General features: G+C 45.2%; 1 protein-coding gene across 3 annotated transcripts; it reads right to left on the reverse strand.

The window, feature by feature from the left end:
• Positions 1–1,748: 1,748 nt before the first annotated feature.
• LOC106602939 (arf-GAP with Rho-GAP domain, ANK repeat and PH domain-containing protein 1) lies at positions 1,749–14,369 on the reverse strand. 3 transcript variants are annotated; one of them, XM_045716883.1, is made up of 24 exons: positions 14,216–14,369; positions 13,258–13,399; positions 13,106–13,161; positions 12,241–12,601; positions 11,932–12,036; positions 11,397–11,528; positions 11,197–11,257; positions 10,945–11,065; positions 10,694–10,854; positions 10,471–10,577; positions 10,124–10,323; positions 9,930–10,015; positions 8,160–8,342; positions 7,734–7,908; positions 7,507–7,575; positions 7,303–7,423; positions 7,094–7,193; positions 6,767–6,962; positions 6,576–6,621; positions 6,266–6,429; positions 5,945–6,154; positions 5,375–5,480; positions 5,127–5,274; positions 1,749–1,928 (listed from the first exon to the last, which is right to left on the reverse strand). In XM_045716883.1, exons 2-24 carry the CDS (start codon positions 13,359–13,361, stop codon positions 1,764–1,766), a joined length of 3,177 nt encoding a protein of 1,058 aa, XP_045572839.1. In that variant the 5' UTR covers positions 13,362–13,399; positions 14,216–14,369; the 3' UTR covers positions 1,749–1,763. The 3 variants fall into 3 exon arrangements, with proteins under 3 accessions (XP_045572839.1, XP_045572840.1, XP_014051438.1); XM_045716884.1 differs by having other exon boundaries at positions 12,223–12,601; XM_014195963.2 differs by lacking the exon at positions 1,749–1,928 and adding an exon at positions 4,721–5,004.
• Positions 14,370–15,773: the final 1,404 nt, after the last annotated feature.

Genomic DNA, 15,773 nt, shown 5'->3' on the forward strand with positions numbered 1-15,773 from the left:
CAATACCAAAGATGTTCGATTGGGTTCAAGTCCAGGCTCTAGGTGGGCCCGGGTTGTCTTGGCTGTGTGCTTAGGGTTGTTGTCCTGTCTCCCAGTCCCTGCCGCTGAAATACATCCCCAAGGCATGATGCTGCCACCACCATGCTTCACCGTAAGGATGGTGCCAGGTTTCCTCCAGACATGACGCTTGGCATTCAGGCCAAAGAGTTCAATCTTGGTTTCATCAGACCAGAAAATGTTGTCTCTCATGGTCTGAGAATCTTTAGGTGCCTTTTGGCAAACTCCAAGCGGGCTGTCATGTGCTTTTCCTGAGAAGTTGCTTCCGTCTGGCCAATCTACAATAAAGGCCTGATTGGTGGAGTGCTGCAGAGTTGGTTGACCTTCTGGAAGGTTCACCCATCTCCACAGAGGAACTCTGGAGCTCTGTCAGAATGAACATCGGGTTCTTGGTTGCCTCCCTGACCAAGGCCCTTCTCCCTCGATTACTCAGTTTGGCCGGGCGGTGGTTCCAAACTTGGTGGTTCCAAACTTCTTCCATTTAAGAATGATGGAGGCCACTGTGTTCTTGGGGATCTTTAATGCTGCAGGATTTGTTTGGTACCCTTCCCCAGGTCTGTGCCTCGAAACAATCCTGTCTTGGAGCTCTACGGACAATTCCTTCGACCTCATGGCTAAGTTTTTGCTCTGACATGCATTGTCAACTGTTGGACCTTATATTGACGGGTGTGTGCCTTTCCAAATCATGTCCAATCAATTCAATATACCACAGGTGGACTCCAATCAAGTTGTAGATACAACTTATTTTTAATAAATGCAAAATGTCTAAAACCTGTTTTCGCTTTGTCATTATGGGGTATTGTGTGTAGATTGCAAAGGATTTAAAAAAAAATGTAATCCATTTTAGAATAAGTCTGTTACTTAACAAAATGTGGAAAAATTCAAGGGGTCTGAATACTTTCCGAAGGCACTGTATATACACCATTGATGCCAATGATTTATTTAGCATAGTGTAGAATGAATAGCTCTGGCGGCTCCTGACTGGCTCCGGACTGGCGGGCAGCTCTGGCGGCTCCGGACTTGCGAGACCCACTGGAGGCCTAGTCCTAGGAGGCGGCACAGGACGGACCAGGATGGGGAGACCCACTGGAGGCCTAGTCCTGGGAGGTGGCACAGGACGGACCAGTATGGGGAGACCCACTGGAGACCTGGTCTGTGGAGCAGGCACAGGACTGACCAGGATGGGGAGACCCACTGGAGGCCTGGTCCGAGGAGGAGGCACAGGATAAACCGGGCTGTGGGGGAGCACTGGAGTTCTGGTACGGACGCCCTTTACCCACACTCCAGGCTGAATTCCCACTTTGGCCCGGCACGGGCGGAGAGCAGGCATTGGGCGAACTGGACCCTCCCAGCGCTCTGGAGACACAGTGCGCAACGCCGGCGCAGGATAACCTGGACCGAGGAGGCGTACTGGAGACCAGACGCACTGAGCTGGCACCATCCGCCCTGGCTCGATGCCTGCACTCGAATGGCACTTGTGGGGGGCTTGTATGTAGCGCACCGGGCTTTAAACACGCACTGGGGACACCGTGCGCTCCACAGCATAACACGGTGTCTTACCAGTACCACGCTGCTTCTGGTAAGCACGGGGAGTTGGCTCAGGTCTACCGCCTGACTCCGCCAATCTCCCCGTGTGCCCCCCCAAAAAATGTTGGGGGGGCTGCCTCTCGTGTCTGCTGCGCTCCCTTTCCTCATACCAGCGCCTCTCAGCTCTCGCCGCCTCGATCTCCCACTGCGGGCGGCGATAATCCCCAGCTTGAGCCCATGGTCCTTTCCCATCCAGGATTTCCTCCCAAGTCCACGAATCCTGAACGCTCCTCTCCTGGCGCTTCTCCTTCCTCTGCTGCTTGGTCCGTTGTTGGTGGGTAGTTCTGTAACGGCCGTCATTCAAATGAGACCAAGGTGCAGCGGAGGATGTGTTCATCATGAAAGGATTTAATGATCAACTAACACTATACAAAAGAAACCAAAAAACGACTAGCAACAGTTCTGTTAGGAACACACTATACAGAAAACACTTACCCACAAAACCCAAAGGAAAAACATGCTCCTTATGTGTGACTCCCAATCAGCAACAACGAGCTTCAGCTGTGCCTGATTGGGAGCCACACATGGCCCAAAACAAAGAAATACAAAAACATAGAGAAAGGAACATAGAACGCCCACCCAATGTAACACCCTGGCCTAACCAAAATAAAGAACAAAAACCCCTCTCAATGGCCAGGGCGTTACACGGGCCTAAGAACAGCCCATTGTCGGGAGTTATTCACACAATAATTTTCGGATTCTCATGCCTTATTGTTTAAACATAAAAGGCACGTTGTCAATTATGTTGATAAATGTATGTTAAATTCACACTGCTCTATATTCATTTTACTCATTTTTATTTCAGGGAGAAACCGAAGAGGCCTAAGTATTAATGTTCTCCCCTCTTGCATCTTTTGGAACATTTTGAAAATCTGAACATCTTGCAATATATTGTTTGCTAGAAATCCTGTTTGTGTTTTGTGGAATACTAGATTGTGTATAGTTTTTATTACTTGTTATCTTTATTTTTGTTAATGTAACCATCAATGAGAATTGGAGCACAATGTTTTGCTTTTACACGAATGTCTCTATTAACTTAGCAGGGTCGATCCTGGTCTGCTGGACCAGATACTGCTGGAAATAGTGTTGGAGGGCCAGTAGGAGACACTATTTCCTCTGGTCTAAAATACAATATCCCAATGCCCCAGGACAGTAATTGGGGACATTGCCCTGTGTAGGGTGCCGTCTTCCGAATGGGACATTAAACGGGTGTCTTGACCCTCTGTGGTCACTAAAGATCCCATGGTGCTTATTGTAAGAGTAGGGTTGTTAACGCCGGGGTCCTGGCTAACTTCCCAATCTGGCACTCATACCATCATGGCCACCTAATCATCCCCAGCTTCCAATTGGCTCATTCATCCCCCCTCCTCTCCACCGTAACTATACTGCAGGTCATTGCTGTAAATGAGAATGTGCTCTCAGTCAACTTATCGGTAAAATAAGCGTAAGAAAATATATAATAATAAAAAAAAGTTACATCCAATAAATAAGAAGGGGAAAAAACATGTTTCTTGGTTTATGTCATACATTTTATTTCCAAGAGATTTGTCATAAAACTGTTTCAAACAGTTTGATGTAACAACATACAATTTTGTTATTATTTTACAGTCACCTAAATGACAATAAAGCCATGTTGAATAAATATGTTTGAACCCGTCCATGACCTAAATGTACAATTCAAAGAAGTTATGAAAACTACTATTGATAAAATGTTCTTGTTAACCCCACAATTAGCAGAAGGTGAAAGGACACCCTGTAACCAAATATATTTCCAATATAAGCTTTCCTTGACAGCCAAAGGCAAATATACATTACCAGTCAAAAGCTTGGTCACACTTACTCACTCAAGACTTGTTCTTTATTTTTACTATTTTCTACATCATATAATAATAGTGAAAACATCAAAACTATGAAATTACACATGGAATCATGTAGTAACCAAAAAAAGTTAAACAAATATTTTATATTTCAGATTCTTCAAAGTAGCCATCCTTTGCCTTGATGACAGCTTTGCACACTCTTGGCATTCTCTCAACTAGCTTCATGAGGAATGCTTTTCCAACAGTCTTGAAGGAGTTCCCACATATGCTGAGCACTTGTTCGTGGCTTTTCCTTCACTCTGAGGTCCAACTTATCCCAAACTATCTCAATTGGGTTGAGGTTGGGTGATTGTGGAGGCCAGGTCATCTGATGCAGCACTCCATCACTCTCCTTGGTCAAGTAGCCCTTACACAGCCTGGAGGTGTGTTTGGCGTCATTGTCCTGTTGAAAAACAAATGATAGTCCCACAAAGCGCAAACCAGATGGGATGGCGTATCGCTGCAGAATGCTGTGGTAGACATGCTGGTTAAGTGTGCCTTGAATTCTAAATAAATCCCTGACAGTGTCACCAGCAAAGCACCCCCACACCATCACACCTCCTCCTCCATGCTTCATGGTTGGAACCACACATGCGGAGATCATCCATTCACCTACTTGGCGGTTGGAACCACAAATCTCAAATTCGGACTCCTCAGACCAAAGGACAGATTTCCACCAGTCTAATGTCGATTGCTCATGTTTCTTGGCCCAAGCAAGTCTCTTCTTATTATTGGTATCCTTTAGTAGTGGTTTCTTTGCAGCAATTTGACCATGAAGGCCTGAATCACACACTCTCCTCTGAACAGTTGATATTGAAATGTGTCTGGTACTTGAACTCTGTGAAGCATTTATCTGGGCTGCAATCTGAGGTGCAGTTAACTCTAATGAACTTATCCTCTGTAGCAGAGGTAACTCTGGGTCTTCCTCTGGGTCCTCATGAGAGCCAGTTTCATCATAGCGCTTGATGTTTTTTGCAACTGCACTTGAAGAAACTTTCAAAGTTCATTGACTGACCTTCATGTCTTAAAGTAATGATGGACTGTCGCTTCTCTTTGCTTATTTGAGCTGTTCTTGGCATAATATGGACTTGGTCTTTTACCAAATAGGGCTATCTTCTGTATACCATCCCTACCTTGTCACAACACAACTGATTTGGCTCAAACACATTAAGAAGGAAAGAAATTCCACAAATGTATTTTTAACAAGGCACACCTGTTAATTGAAAAGCTTTCCAGGTGACTACCTCATGAAGCTGGTTGAGAAAATGTCAAGAGTGTGCAAAGCTATCGTCAAGGCAGAGAGTGGCTACTTTGAAGAATCTCAAATATTAAATATATTTTGATATGTTTAACACCTTTTTGGTTACTGCATGATTCCATATGTAGTACAAAAAACCCTGGAATGAGTAGGTGTGTCCAAACTTTTGACTGGTACTGTATATTTTTTCTATAACTTAGTTATTAGTTCTTCACTCTCCATGTCAGACTCCTCTTCTTTACCCTGTAGATTGCAAGACATGGTAGGTAAAAATGTCTAGTCTAGTTCATTGTCAGTCTTTCACTGCTTTTTGCTGCTATATGTTCCATGACCCAATAGAAGAGATGGAGCTCAAAGTGTCTTACCAGGAAGAGGAGTGTGTGGTGGATAATGAGCTCTCTGGTGAGCTTCACCATGTCAGTGTTCATGGCCAGCTCCTGGAATAGCGTGGGGACAAACACCAGCGCCAGGTTCTGAGCTGTCATACGGTTCTCTGCACTATACTGCTGAACTCTAGAAGGAGGGGTTGACAACAGTGAATTAACATTAGTCATGCAGGTTAATTCCGTTGCCCTTTTAAATTTGACAGTCGTTGATCACGTGTTGTTCTTACATGTAGAAGTGCCCGCAGAGGGCGTTGAGTGTGATTCTGTTGTCAGGGGGCAGCTTCTTCAGTAGTCCGCGGTATGTGGCCAGTCTAAAGGTCTCTTCTGTGTGAGCTATGGTGACAAAGGCGATGTATGAGAACCCCATTATTTAAATCACAGCTTGTATTAAACAACTTCCATCTGTATCAGGGTTTGTTTGTTATTCTAGATACTGGTCAAATATGTCCATGGTGACCCTAAACTGTGGGGGGAGGGGGGTCTTGCGTAATTGGTCAGCTGCTCGATTAAGTTCTGGGTCCATGCGTGTTAAGAGAAGAGATAGAATGATGATCGGAATCGGAACACAGAGCTCCCCCCTCTCTCTTTGCAAGTTACAGGCAAGTCTATCGGCCAAATATCCCCTCCCTTTCCGATGTTCGAAAGATGCTAACAACTGCAGAATTGTGATCTGTCCAAAAGCACCGGAACTAATGCTGCTCGTTATCTACCTCGTCTCCTTGTATCAGGACAGCTCTACAGTACCATTTATGTTGACATAGTCTGTCCACAAGAGATTAAGATGAGAAGGAGAGTACCTGCAGCCTCCACCCATAGTTTCCTGTGTGTTTCTGGGATGAGGACCACTTGCTGGCGGACATACTGCTTCAGGGCCCCCGCAGCGTCCAGGAGACCCTCTTCGTCTGTCTCCAGAGGGGTAGTTGTAGGTGAACTGCTGAGGGCCTCCACCAGATAACTGATCTTAGTGGCCAAGCCACAGCGCCGGTACAGCCCATCCACCTTTAAACCTGGGAGGGAGAGAGAGGAGTGGAGCTGATGCAGCTGTAGAATTGTGAGAATCATTTTTCCTTGTCATCCGGATCACTACAATACTTGTTCCAGTGTCAAATGGAACATACCATATTGTGTGATGTGTGAGATACACCTCTCGATGGCAGGGGGCACATTGCCAATGGTGTTGGGGGGCACCTGGTACAGCTTCCTCTCTGTGGTCACTGCCCGTTTCAGTAGGCTGTGCCAGGACTGACAGCTGTGGTCTCGTTCAAACTGCATGGACATGGTTCTAGCAGGAAGAAGAGAGCAAGCAATAGATACACTGGACACATTCCTTCCTTTGAATGATGCTGAAAAAACGTTTGGGAACTGCTGCTATGACATAAGTAGATGCGAATGTGACTTGTTATAACAAAGTGTTCCTGTAGTGCTGACCTCTCTCCAGTGACCAGCTCTATGGTGTTCTCAGAGGAATCTATCTCTGTGGGCAGAAAAGAACATTGTCAGTGTTGGGTGAGATACACAGTCATATTACCTCATTATGAAACTTCTGCTCATCTGCACAAGGCATGTACATCATGCTGTGTAAACACGCAGTCCGAACAATGAGGTGAGATGGGACTTACTGTATTGCGTCTCAGGGTTGAGTGTTAGCCTCTCTCTGTGGCGCTGCAGGTCAGTAGGATAGATGAGGACCTGACCTCCACGGAGCACTGCCCAGACCTCGTTGTGCTGCAGGCCTCCTCCCTCCCTCAGAGACACCCGGGACATAGCAAACCCCCTGTCCAGCTCCTCCTCGTCTATGGGCCCGGGCAACACCACCTGTCAGGGGGGAGAACATATCAGTTATAACCACATTACTTTATTTGTTCTGTCTGTTTATCTGTACCCTTTACAGGATAGAGTACAGTTGGCACAACGGTTGCTATCATCACAGCTGTTTATTGTGCTACCTTGAGAATATGGAGAAGGTGTACGAGTAAACCATCTTCTGTATCAGCACTGCACAGCAACTGGTCCGTCAGAGTCACCATCTCAAACGCGTGAGTTGGTCTGTGAAGGAGCACAAAATCAACAGTCACCCTTATGTCTTATCAACACAGATCAAATCATAAAAACATGTGTTTTCTCCCACAACGCTAAGATCATAAGGTTGCAATACCCGTTGGAGCAGTCGAAGATGGAGATGACCTCCCTCAGGTCCAGAACATCACAGGCAGCAGAGTCATTCTCCTGGGAGAACAGGAAGCGGTCCTCTTCCAACTTCCCATGGAGCTCCTCTCCTGCCACACACACATTTACAATTGTACACCCACTACGAAGTCCCCTTTTAGGCAATTGTGATGCACTCATAGTATACGTGTACCTGCAGCAGAAAAGGGGACAGAGGTAGCAGGGTCTCTGCTGGGCTTCTGATGAGCATAGGCAGGGGCCTCTGTAGAGAAGAAAAACAAACAGATAGGAGAAACCATGATGAACAAGACCGACATTTGATGTACTGACTTCATGGAAAGTGACAAGTTGAGACTACGCACAAACACAAAACAACAGCAGTACTGTGGATCTTAGAGCCTGGACCTCTGATGTCAATACCTGTGTACTCGTTGTGTCTGAGGAACTCAGTCTGCATGGCCTGGCCAGCCCGCTCTGCCAGTGAGATGGGTGAGGAGCAATGAGGGTCCCCTGAGTGGCACAGGACCCGCGCCCCCGAGCACAGCAGGGACATGGTCTCTGGGACATTAGGGCCACACACTATCTCACACAGCCTCTGGAGGACATAGGGTGAGGGGATGATGTTGCCATAACAACCAATAACACATCTCATTTAGCACAGTTTTTCCTGTACAGACTCTGGGAGGTTTAGGTGTATGTTTCTATCTTTTAAGATTGATAGGAATCAGAAATGGATGCTTACAAATGTATAATAACACAAGTTTGGAAGGGATCTAAACGAAAACCTGAATAAGTACACTGCCCTCTGCTGGTTGACAGCAGCAGTGTAGGCTGAGGCTGGCTGACCTTGTTGAGCAGTTTCTGGCTGGAGGCTAACGGATGGGTCCGTCTGTATCGGCCCTTGGTGTACTTAGCCCTAATGAACTCCCCCCTCTGATCCACTGAGGAGTCCGGCAGGATCTGCTCTGCACCCGGCACGTTGTGACCCCACACATCATTGGCTGCTTTGTTCCCATAATGGACAAAGAGCTATGGAAGAAAGAGAGAATATCATTTGTATATGTAAACTCAGCAAAAAAAGAAACGTCCCTTTTTCAACTCTTTCAAAGATAATTCGTAAAAATCCAAATAACTTCACAGATCTTCATTGTAAAGGGTTTAAACACTGTTTCCCATGCTTGTTCAATGAAGCATAAACAATTAATGAACATGCACCTATGGAACGGTCGTTAAGACACTAACAGCTTACAGACGGTAGGCAATTAAGGTCACAGTTATGAAAACTTAGAACACTAAAGAGGCCTTTCTACTGACTCTGAAAAACACCAAAAGAAAGATGCCTTAGGCATGCTGCAAGGAGGCATGAGGACTGCAGATGTGGCCAGGGCAATAAATTGCAATGTTCGTACTGTGAGACGACTAAGACAGCGCTACAGGGAGACAGGACGGACAGCTGATCGTCCTCGCAGTGGCAGACCACGTGTAACAACACCTGCACAGGATCGGTACATCCGAACATCACACCTGTGGGACAGGTACAGGATGGCAACAACAACTGCCCAAGTTACACCAGGAACACACAATCCCTCCATCAGTGCTCAGACTGTCCGCAATAGGCTGAGAGAGGCTGGACTGAGGGCTTGTAGGCCTGTTGTAAGGCAGGTCCTCACCAGACATCACAGGCAACAATGTCGCCTATGGGCACAAACCCAACATCGCTGGACCAGACAGGACTGGCAAGAAGTGCTCTTCACTGACAAGTCGCGGTTTTGTCTCACCAGGGGTGATGGTCGGATTCGCGTTTAGCGTCGAAGGAATGAGCGTTACACTGAGGCCTGTACTCTGGAACGGGATCGATTTGGAAGTGGAGGGTCCATCATGGTCTGGGGCGGTATGTCACAGCATCATCGGACTGAGCTTGTTGTCATTGCAGGCAATCTCAACGCTGTGCGTTACAGGGAAGACATCCTCCTCCCTCAAGTGGTACCCTTCCTGCAGGCTCATCCTGATATGACCCTTCAGCATGACAATGCCACCAGCCAAACTGCTCGTTCTGTGCGTGATTTCCAAAATAAAGGAATGTCAGTGTTTTGCCATGGCCAGCGAAGAGCCCGGATCTCAATCCTATTGAGCACGTCTGGGACCTATTGGATCAGAGGGTGAGGGCTAGGGCCATTCCCCCCAGAAATGTCCGGGAACTTGCAGGTGCCTTGGTGGAAGAGTGGGGTAAAATCTCACAGCAAGAACTGGCAAATCTGGTGCAGTCCATGAGAAGGAGATGCACTGCAGTACTTAATGCAGCTGGTGGCCACACCAGATACTGAATGTTACTTTTGATTTTGACCCCCCCTTTGTTCAGGGACACATTATTCCATTTCTGTTAGTCACATGTCTGTGGAACTTGTTCAGTTTATGTCTCAGTTGTTGAATCTTGTTATGTTCATACAAATATTTACACGTTAAGTTTTCTGAAAATAAACACAGTTGACAGTGAGAGGACGTTTCTTTTTTTGCTGAGTTTATTTAGTAGTGCCTATTTTCACATAATGTTATTTTAGACTTTGAGTATTTGGCAAGACATACACTGTAGCATTAGAACAGGAAAAGTCATCTCACCAGAATCAGAGGTTCGGTCCACACTTTAATGTCCAACTTCAGGCTTCTCACTTTGGACACGTGCATGCCCAAAGACCGATGCTGGCCTTAGAGAAACAATAAGGAAACTATTAACAAAGGTCATGTCGAGCAAATTTTGCAATCCATACACATTCTGTGCCTACTTATTTAGGCTCACCGCAGTCCCGGCTTACCTGCACAGGCCTCACAGATGACCACCAGCAGGTTGACTGAGGCCCACTCAGGGTTGGCACAGCCACAGTCGGCACACACTTTGTTCCATGGGCTGGCCCAGAGTCGCTCGGCCACCTCGCTGCATGACAGGGCACTGCGAATCACCTGGGTCAGGCTCCCCAGCCACACGCCCAGCTCCCTCAATGAGTCTGTGGAGAAACTAGAGCAAACAAAGATTGTGTTTTTCAGTAGTCAGTAAAGCAAGGTGCTCACATACACGGGCCAGATAATCTGCGAGAAGAGCAATTGTCTTGAGTCAGCTCAGACTGAGAGACAGCGAAAGAGAGAGAAGGAGCTGGACACTCACTTGAAGGTTTTGTACGGTGTGATGAGGCTGAAGTTATGACGGCCAGTCTGCTTCACTGAAGCCACGTTCATGGACACATACGTCATCCCAACCCCCAACTGGAAGTCCTGCATGGCACAATGACAATAACTGAGCGACACAAAATGCACTGAAGATGTCCTCCCAAATCATCAAACAATCATATATTGATGGATCACAGCTGAGTCCTGTTCCCTATCCCCACCTCTTTATTGTTGTAGATCCATAGGTTGTGTCCACAGATGGCAGCGTACACTCTGCTGCTGCGAGGGTTCTTCATGGTCAGGGCTCCATGCTGCTCCGGAGGGACTGGGGGGTGCTGTCCACGAGAAGCCAGAAGGGAAGTCACCCAGCCCTCCTGTACCTCTGGGACCAGGGAGAGAGGTGGGGAGAGTCAAGGCACAGCACAAAAACACTTGGAACCAAAGGGAGAGTCCATATCCATCAGCAGCTCACCTTTGTTGTGTGCCATGAACTCAAAGTGTTTCTTGCTGAAGTAAATGGAGAAGCGTCCTTTCTCCTGCTTACGGACGTCGGTGATACTTGACACGTGGAACACTATGTCTGGGAACTTGTCCTGCAGCACGGAAGATGGGGAAATAGTGTGAGGCATAGCCCGGGAGATACAATAATGTCATAACAAACGTTATGCCAAAACTCAAAGGAAGGGTTCATTGGACCATGGTGTGGTGGTGGTGGTTCACTCACTGTGCGTTTCTTCCATAGTGATACCAACTGTCCGTCCAGGGTGGCCCACAGAACATTGTGCCTTCAGGGACACAAAGTATCTCAACATTTCCAAAAACATAGAAATGAATCTGAAACGTCATATCAAAGAGTGCGATTTCGGTAAGGTGTTGCTGAAATGTAACAGTGCATATCTCCCGTCCCACAGTGTTCCACATTACCTGCGTCCCTTCCATACATCCAGCCAGCTGGATCTGGACACAATACTCTCCCTACGAGAGGACTCTGATAGCTGGGCACCACCACTGCTCGCTGCTGCCTGCTTTCTCCTGCTGACGCGGATGGTGGCAGCACTGTGAACAAATGGAGGAGTTATCTAACAGAAACATACACATGGACAACGGTTTCATTAGCTGTCAGCTATCTTGAACAAATATGCTACACAGGTATGCGGAATACAGTGATCTGGATACATCAACAAAGGCACTTGCGGGGTTCAGAGATGAGTTAGGTAAACAAGTATATCCCGCTCAACGTCAAATAGCTGCTGTTCCATGTCGGATCTGGCTACACCCCAATGATCATTCCAATGGGTTTTCAATTATACCATACCATCACAACCATGAAATACGTCAATATTGGTAAGGTGCTATCTTAACATTTCTGTTGATTAGGTGGCGATTTTTATTCTATTGAACTCCCCGTGAAAGCTGTCTGTTCACTGTCTGTCTGCTGTGATGGGGCGCTGTGACGTACCGTGGGGCCTTCTGTTTGACTGGTCTGGTCTGAAGAGAAGCCTGTTCCACAGGAGGCTGAGGGGTTTCTCCATTGGGGACAACACCGACCTGCCTTGACACCACACTGGAACCGCGGCATGGAAGAATGAGACAAAGCCATTTCAACGTTTCTACCACCGTTTCATGTTTTCTGTGACCTGTAGCTTGTCACATAAATGGATATACATATTCTGCCATGTCTTTGGACATGGCCTGTACTGTTTTGTTACCTATGCCTTTAAACCTGATTACTAAAACTCACTTCACTCACCTGATAGATAAAACTCACTTGTTCATCTGAGACAGGTTCTTTATTTCTCCAGCAACGGCATCATCATCATTGGAAGATTCCGATCCAAGGTCTTTTGCCCAGTCAGCTACTACAGTGATATCGGGGTCATAATCTGCAGCAGAACTGTATGGAGGGGTGGATGACCAGGCAGGTCTGTCGTGGAGTCCATTTGGATCATTACTGCCCAGTAATGGGCAAGACAGAGTCACTCCAGAATCAGATCTGAAGAGAGGGAAGTTATGCTGGCTTTGATTCTCATTAGCTGGGCTGGGGATGGCAGGGCTGAATGGAGGTTTATTTAGGATAATGGCATGGTTGTCTTCACTTTCTACCAGCAAATCATTTGTGGGTGGAATACCTGTGAACCCAAGACAAAATGGCATACAGTAAAATATGATGCGTTGTCTGGTGAGAAATTAAAGCAGTGAATCTTACAGAAGTCTGTCACCGAATCACAAGTATTTGTGACTAGAACAAAACCAGTTTTTCTTGTGTTGCTATTATGACAGTGCACTGGAGCTATCTTTAGCTTTAGGAATGTTTTACTGGAGATTACGTATTAAACTCAGCATCACATTGAACAGGATGCAGACTTTACTGATTGACAAGTGGGGGAGGAATCTCTTTTATGACTTGCACGGAACAAATCTTGTTTAGCATGATAGCAGATCGCTCCTTGGTGAGTTGTTGAAAGGTGAGCTGTTTAGCTGACGCATTGTGTCTGAGTCAATTGAATATGGCCTGTTATTACAGGTTAGTTCTAACGAAACTCATCTTGTTTCAAAGAAGATATATATGTTGTCCAAATCTTTATCATTGATCAAATAATGTCATTGTTATCATGATAAGCACCAGGGTCTACCTTTGCTAGGATTTTCTGTACTTGCTGCTGGATCAGGTGTATCACATAGAAAATCCCTTGAAAACAAATGTAAAAACAAATAATTAGAAAATAATCACCAAGAACATATCAGGTGTTTGGTAAAACAAGTAAACATGATGAGGATAAGTCACCTCTCAGAAGAGAGCTGGCTCTGTAAGCTCCCGCCAGCCCGCTTGTACCGTGCCCGTGGTTTAGGTACTGGCACAGGCATGTCTGGACCGAGGAGGACAGACATCGAATTCACAGTAGGAGACACGTAGGGCACAAACACGTCTGAAATGACACATTTCATCTTAATAAGGCCTTTTAATATGAAAAAGATTTAATTGAACTAACAAAAGACCAAACACATTCTAACATAATAATTCAAATGCACTATGATAATAGGCTTATGTCTTAAATGTTATAGCAACTACTATCATTTTATTTGACACTTAGGCTGAGACACATTCTGGAGATAATCTCATTGTCTTTTTTCTCCTCACAGTTTATCGGTAGGCTACTATTGTTGCTCTTTCTTTTCAAATGTCTGAAGGCCTACAAAAAGTTAGCGTTTCCGTTTGAAAATACATGGAAATATTGTCATGGTTATTTAATGGGGGAAAAAACAATGTGTGCTTGGGCATTATTAAAGTGATGGTCCAGAACTTTTTGAAATTATTTCAGCCATTCGTTTTGAGAGTGGTGCTCTTGAGTCAAAACGGTCCCCATTTTTTGTCTACTACATCATCCATTTCAATTATGTTTTTTTTTTATGAATCCAATTCAAACAATATGTTACAAATATGTTGTTGGAATGCATCTTTAATAGTATATGTTGGAAATGTTGCTCTCGGCTACAGTCGTCGGCTTATCCCCCATTATAAGCTCCGAATCACAACTGAGTTCATGCTGTCCTGTGTTCAAAGGTAACAAACACCTGCCCTTGTTCCGAGCATGTGAAATAACTATGAATGAACATGATGGCTAGCTTTCTGCGTAACAAAGTGTTGAGAAAAAGGAAAAAAAACATGTTGAAATCCAAAATTAAATATTAGCCTACTCAACAAATTCAGTGACTGTGACCTAAAAAGCTTATTCAAATTTTACCTTGTCGCTGCTCTCCTGTTCTGCTCAATTGCGATGTTCAAACAAGCGTGATAACAGGCCAGGGAACTTGTAGACTCCTTACTCTCCTAACACTGAAGGGGTTTGTGGTTGTTCTGTTTTCTGACAACAGTGACGGTGTGTGGGCTATGCGCAAAAAATCTGTGCAGCATAGTCTCACCTGTATTACCTGTTCGGCTAGCTGAGCTAGCAAGGGCAGCAGATGGGCAGGGCAGGTAAATGAGTCTTATCACATGAATAACATTAAAGCTCAATCAATGTAACTGTTATGTATTGCCGTAGGCGTGCCGCAGAGCATCATGGGGGTTTGCATGTGTTGACTGATCACGTTCTAGATAAGTGGTTCAACCAAACTCCTGTCTTCCATCTCATCATTGTTGAGTTGTTATAAAGGTGTGGTTATGAAACCCACGAGACATAACAAAAGATTCCTGTAGGTTCAGACGAGTAAGTCAGAACCTATTCTGTCCAGAAGAAATTGGGTTTTACAAATTTAAAACTGTTACTTTCAGTGGTACAGTCTAGCTAATGTTAGCACAGTGTTTCGCTAGCAGAGGCAAGTGCTTAGTCGAGCTAGCTAAGAGAGAGTTAGCATCGTCATGGACCGCAGAAAAGTATTTGTGATTAAAAAGGAGCAGTGGCAACCAGTCATTCAGGGCAGGTGGATGTTTATGTGTATGTACAGTAAGAATGTACAGTAAAAATTCACATTTTGTCAGAATTATTTTATTCCCAGAACCCGATTACCCCAGGGTTTTCATTCCCGGAAGCACCTCTGGCAACAGGTAACCAACTTCCCCCTTGAACAGCTTAAATGACAATAACAATGTCCTGGTGCAAACCCAAGGACCTGACAGTGTGCCAACTTTCACATATCACACAAAAAAAACACGTCTGGTGACTAAGATCCTTAGTGATCCAGAGTGATATTTTATTGTGATTGGTTGTCAACACAAACAAATATCAACATTCGAAGGAGATGTATCTAGGGCTTGGATAGTTCCATCTGTGCCACTGACTTAGTCTGGCTTTAATTCCAGTTTGTCTACAAATTAATAATTGATATGTTGGATTCACATCTCCATCGCAACCAAAAATCTAAGTTAAAGAATGTGATGAAGCCAGTGGCTCAGATGGAACTATCCAAGCACTAGATGCATCTCCTCTACATGTTGATATTTGGTTGCGTTGTCAACTCAACACAATTCAATATTACAAACTAATTTAACATTCAACCTTAAAAGGAGAAACAACATCCATTGCCACAATTGAGGTTACTTTAACATTAGATGTATTCTTATGTAATCGTATAAAGCGTGCATGTTCAAGATAGCGTGCAAAGGTCGCAGGTCTGTGGAGATCTTCACAATTGCTGTAATAATCTACGCAGAAACTCTAACAGCATTGATTACTTGCACTATGTACTTTTAATGTAATCGCAACTGTAATCCAGGTCATTTGGTTGTACTGTTAGATGAAGCACAGTGATGACACATTGGGCTGTATAAACAAACACAATATCTGACATTGTATTTCAACT

The sequence above is a fragment of the Salmo salar genome, chromosome ssa04, assembly GCF_905237065.1.
Source record: "Salmo salar chromosome ssa04, Ssal_v3.1, whole genome shotgun sequence".
Classification (NCBI taxonomy): domain Eukaryota; kingdom Metazoa; phylum Chordata; class Actinopteri; order Salmoniformes; family Salmonidae; genus Salmo; species Salmo salar.

What these genes read in the sequence shown, in the direction of transcription:
- LOC106602939 (XM_045716883.1), bottom strand. Translation starts at nt 13,361, where the DNA reads ATGTCTGTCCTCCTCGGTCCAGACATGCCTGTGCCAGTACCTAAACCA. An exon ending in AACCTGTCTCAGATGAACAA is followed by an intron (nt 12,037 to 12,240) that starts GTGAGTTTTATC and finishes CCGCGGTTCCAG; the next exon opens with TGTGGTGTCAAGGCAGGTCG. An exon ending in GCCAGAAACTGCTCAACAAG is followed by an intron (nt 7,909 to 8,159) that starts GTCAGCCAGCCT and finishes TATGTCCTCCAG; the next exon opens with AGGCTGTGTGAGATAGTGTG.